The sequence below is a fragment of the Nicotiana attenuata genome, chromosome 8 (assembly GCF_001879085.1).
Source record: "Nicotiana attenuata strain UT chromosome 8, NIATTr2, whole genome shotgun sequence".
NCBI lineage: Eukaryota > Viridiplantae > Streptophyta > Magnoliopsida > Solanales > Solanaceae > Nicotiana > Nicotiana attenuata.
Genome location: NC_031996.1, coordinates 21,260,647 through 21,266,090, shown reverse-complemented (window position 1 = coordinate 21,266,090; position 5,444 = coordinate 21,260,647). Strand labels below are relative to the sequence as shown.

General features: G+C 49.2%; 1 protein-coding gene across 1 annotated transcript in view; it reads right to left on the bottom strand.

Annotated features, from left to right (window-relative positions):
- The window catches only part of LOC109231550, a gene marked incomplete at its 3' end in the record, with an annotated part of 20,490 nt that continues 15,046 nt past the window's right edge, over positions 1 to 5,444 (bottom strand). Inside the window, exons 3-7 of the mRNA XM_019397210.1 lie at positions 2,210 to 2,321; positions 1,841 to 2,140; positions 1,069 to 1,351; positions 510 to 606; positions 1 to 267 (exon numbers count right to left, since the gene is read on the bottom strand). Of these exons, the coding sequence (XP_019252755.1) occupies positions 1 to 267; positions 510 to 606; positions 1,069 to 1,351; positions 1,841 to 2,140; positions 2,210 to 2,321 (1,059 nt within the window). The remainder of the gene's footprint in view (positions 268 to 509; positions 607 to 1,068; positions 1,352 to 1,840; positions 2,141 to 2,209; positions 2,322 to 5,444) is intronic.

Here is a 5,444-nt window from a genome sequence, read left to right as displayed (position 1 = left end):
CGAAATGATAGAAACTGGAATACCATGCAGACGGACGATCTCCCGGATATAAATCTCCGCCAACCGCTCCGATGAATAAGTGGTACACACAGGAATAAAATGAGCGGACTTGGTCAGCCGGTCCACAATAACCCAAATGGAATCAAACTTCTTCAAGGTCCGTGGAAGTCCAGATACAAAATCCATGGTGATGCGCTCCCATTTCCACTCCGGAATCTCTATCTGCTGGAGCAACCCACCCGGGCGCTGGTGCTCACACTTGGCCTGCTGGCAGTTGAGGCATCTAGACACATAGCCAACTATATCTTTCTTCATCCGCTCCACCAGTAGTGCTGCCTCAGGTCCTGATACATCTTCGCGGCACCCGGATGGATGGAATACCGCGAACTATGGGCCTCTGCTAGGATCATCCCTCGGAGACCATCAACATTGGGCACACAAATCCGGCCCTGCATCCTCAATACTCCATCATCTCCAATGGTCACATCCCTGGCATCTCCATGCTGAACCTTGTCGTTAAGAACAAGTAAATGAGGGTCCTCATACTGCTGCTCCCTGATACGATCAAATAAGGAAGACCGGGAAACCACACAAGCTAGAACCCGACTGGGCTCTGAAAGATCCAATCTCACGAACTGGCTGGCTAAGGCCTGAACATCCATCGCCATAGGCCTCTCTGAAGCTGGTAGATATGCCAAACTCCCCAAACTCTCCGCCCGACGACTCAAGGCATCCGCCACCACATTGGCCTTGCCCGGGTGATACGGGATAGTGATGTCATAATCCTTCAGTAGCTCTAACCACCTCCTCTGACGCATATTGAGATCCTTTTGCTTGAGCAAGTGCTGCGAACTCCGATGATCAGTATAGATCTCGCAAGGCACTCCATATAAATAATGACGCTAGATCTTCAAGGCATGAATAATGGCAGCTAACTCAAGGTCATGGACAGGGTAATTCTTTTCATGTATCTTCAACTGTCTGGACGCATAGGCAATCACCCTACCATCCTGCATCAACACTACTCCAAGGCCAACTCTCGAGGCGTCACAATAGACAGTATAAGACCCCGAACCGGTAGGCAACATCAAGATTGGGGCTGTAGTCAAAGCTGTCTTGAGCTTCTGAAAGCTCGCCTCACACTCCTCTGTCCACTGAAATGGGGCACCCTTCTGGGTTAATCTAGTCATAGGGGCAGCAATCGATGAAAATCCCTCCACGAAACGACGGTAGTAACCCGCCAAGCCAAGGAAACTGCGAATCTGTGTAGTTGAGGACGGCCTAGGCCAACTCTGCACGGCCTCTACCTTCCTCGGATCCACCCGAATACCCTCACTAGAAATCACATGGCCTAAGAATGCCACAGAACTCAGCCAAAACTCACATTTTGAGAACTTTGCATATAACTTCTTCTCCCTCAAGGTCTGAAGCACGGTCCTCAGGTGCTGTTCATGATCTTCCCGACTCCGGGAATACACCAGAATATCATCAATAAAAACAATCACGAACGAGTCAAGATATGGCCTGAACACACTGTGCATCAAATGCATGAAAGCTGCAGGGGCATTGGTCAGCCCAAATGACATGACAAGGAACTCGTAATGGCCATATCGAGTACTGAAGGAAGTCTTCGGGATATCTGGCTCCCGAATCTTCAACTGATGGTAACCTGAGCTCAAGTCAATCTTAGAAAACACCTGTGCGCCCTGAAGCTGGTCAAATAGATCATCTATACGAGGCAAAGGATAATGGTTCTTCACCGTAACCTTGTTCAACTGGCGGTAGTCAATACACATGCGCATAGAACCATCATTTTTCTTCACAAACAAAATAGGAGCACCCCACGGTGAAACACTGGGTCGAATAAAACCCTTACCAAGCAATTCCTGCAACTGATCCTTTAACTCCTTCAACTCAGGAGGAGCCATACGATACGGAGGAATGGAAATGGGCTGAGTGCCCGGCAACAGATCAATGCCAAAATCAATGTCTCTATCAGGCAGCATGCCCGGAAGATCAGCTGGATATACATCAGGATAATCCCGTACCACTAGAACAGAATCAACAGAAGGGGTATCAACAGTAACATCTCTCACATAAGCCAAATACGCAGCACACCCCTTCTCAACCATGCGCTGAGCTTTAAGAAAAGAGATAACTCTACTGGGAGTGTGATCTAAAGTACCACTCCACTCAACACGGGGGATACCTGGCATAGCCAGCGTCACGGTCTTGGCGTGACAATCAAGAATAGCAAAATGGGGCGACAACCAGTCCATGCCCAGAATAATGTCAAAATCCACCATACCGAGTAACAATAAATCTGCTCTGGTCTCAAAACCACAAATAGTAACCAAACATGACCGATAAACGTGGTCCACAACAAGAGAATCTCCCACAGGAGTAGAAACATAAACGGGGGCACTCAAAGAATCCCGAGGCACACCCAAATGCGGAGCAAAGTAAGAAGACACATAAGAGTAAGTAGAGCCCGGATCGAATAGAACCGATGCCTCTCTGTGACAAACCAATATAATACCTGTAATGACGGAGTCGGAGGCAACAGCCTCAGTGCGAGCAGGAATACAATAATATCTGGCCCGGCCCCTCTCTCGAGGGCGACCTCTATCTCCCCGACCTCCGTCCCTAGCCGGCTGGGCAGGTGGGGTAGCAGCTGGAGCTGTGACCATGGCCTGAGAACTCTGAGGAGCACGCTGTGGCTGAGAAGTCTGTGAAGATGCACCCCTACCAAGTCTGGGGCAGTCCCTAACCATGTGGCGTGTATCACCACACTCGAAACAAGCTCTGGGAGGACGCGGTGGCTGTGACTGACTAGGGCCAGGTCTGCTGGACTGACCTCTGGAAGCACCCCGCGCAGGAGGCGCGCTAGAAACTGGAGGTGCATAATAAGGCTCCTGAGGTGTAGGTGGAGCTGGAGTACTGCCGGCTGCTGGAAGAGCTGAATGTACAGGGCGACCCGAATAACCTCTGCCATAACGACCTGCTGATGGGGTACGGGCACCAGAGTAGTGACCCGACTCTCGAGACCTCTCTCTCTCCTTGCCACTACTCTGGAGCCCCTCAATCCTCCTAGTAATGCTCACTACCTGCTGATAAGGAATGTCCACCTCCAACTCTCGAGCCATGCTAGATCTGATGGGTGGAATAAGACCCTCAATGAACCTGCGAACTCTCTCCCGAACTGTAGCAACCAAAGCCGGTGCATGCCTGGCCAACCTGGTATAACGGATAGCATACTCTGAAACGGTCATAGCACCCTGGCGCAAATGCTCAAACTCTGCGCGCCATGCATCTCTGAGACTCGGGGGAACAAACTCTCTCATAAACATATCCGAGAACTGGGTCCAAGTCAGTGTAGCAGCCTCGACTGGACTGTCTATCTCATAAGTACTCCACCAATCATAGGCGGCTCCCCGAAGCTGAAAAGCAGTGAAAGAAATCCCGCTGGACTCCACTATGCCCATAGTGCGAAGAATACGATGACACTCCTCTAGAAATCCCAAGGCATCGTCTGATGCTAATCCACTGAACACTGGGGGATCATACTTCTTGAACCTCTCAAGTCTCCGCTGCTCGTCCTCTGAAGCAGCTGACCCATCCTTGGGCTGAACTGGCGCTGCAGGCGGTGCCGGAATAATCTCGGGAGCCTGCTCAACCTGCACTCGCTGCTCAGGAGTGCGGACGGCGGGAGTCTGTGCTCCTCCCCCGGCCTGGGATGTGGCTGCAGCAATGGGAAGCAACCCTGCCTGAGCCAAGGTGGTGTACATGCTCGTGAACTGAGCCAAAGTCTCCTGGAGCGTTTGAGTAGTAGTGGCAGTAGTAGGTGTGCCAGGTGCCTGGGCTTCGGCTGGATCTGCTGGTGGTACTTCGGCGGCAGCTCGCGCAGGTGCTCTGGCTGCATCACGTGCGCGTCCTCGACCTCTCCCCCCGCCCCGGCCTCTGGCGGCTGCAGTAGGGGGCGCGGGTGCCTGATCATCTCGAGTAGCACGTGTCCTCACCATCTGTGAGAGAATAGAAGTCAGAAGTTTAGAATTGATGTCCCAAAATATCGCACAACGCGAAATTCAAATGAAATGAAGATTTTTCCTAAACAGTTACATAGCCCCTCGTACATAAGTACAGATGTCTCCGTACCGATCAGCGAGACTCTAATAAACCGGCCTGTGTTCCGTGACTCCTATGAACCTAGAGCTCTGATACCAACTTGTCACGACCCCAGTTCACCCTCCATGAACATGTCGTGATGGCACCTAGTTCCTACAACTAGGTAAGCCTAACAGTGCGGAATAACAAATTAACATTTGCGGAATAATTAATTAAAACTGAACATACGGAAATAACAATTGTATATAAGGCCACTCGGCCTATACAACTCAAAAATATGCGGAAGTCTACAACTAAATCCCAAAACCCGGAAACTCACGGGAAACACAGGCTAATAGAATGTAGTAATCTGCTCTACACTAGAATGTCTAAACAACATGAAAGGAAAGAAATGAATTATCTGCTAAAGCCGGAATAGAGTAGAGACTCCTGGTCTGCGGACGTAGCAGATATACCTCAAGTCTCAGCTAGGACTCTCCACCACGAGGATGATATGCCTAGGATGAGGCCTTGGATCTGCACATGAAAAAAAAACATGCGCAGAAGAGGCGTGAGTACACCACAGCGGTACTCAGTAAGTGCCAAGCCTAACCTCGGTTGGGTAGTGACGAGGAAGGTCAGGGCCCTACTGAGCTAAAACATAATAAATAATGAGATAACAGAAACAGTTTAAATCAAGTCTACAGCGAGAATCTAAACCAGGTAAATAAGGAAGAGCAGTAATAGAAAGCCAAGGTAACAATACACGGAAAACTGCCCTCACAAGGAATAATAGCCGGGGATCTCTTGGTATCCCGAGGATCTCTTGGTATCCTCATCATATACACGGGGGATCTCTTGGTATCCCGAGGATCTCTTGGTATCCTCAATAAGTAAATCGGGGATCTCTTGGTATCCCAATATATATATAGAAACACATGTGTCAGGGATCTCTTGGTATCCCGCACCCTTAGTCCAGAATATCTCAAGTACAGGGGATCTCCCGGGAAGCCGTCACGTAGTCCCAAATTAAACAGACAACAACAACGATTCCTAAATGTCGGAACAATGCTAAAAATCAGGACACGAAGTAGTAAATTATAGCCTAACATGCTTCACAGAGTACAAATAGCACAGTTAAAGCAAATAAGCAGGTAAGCCAGCTAAACATGAGTCTCTAAGCTAGCACAGGTACAAAACTTACAGTTAAAATGAACAAGTAAACAAGAAAGCTCAATTTAAATACTTCAAATAGAAACGGATTTACAAAAATTAGCTCAAGTACGCGCTCGTCACCTCACGTACGGGGCATTCAAATATTCAAGAACATATCCTAAGGG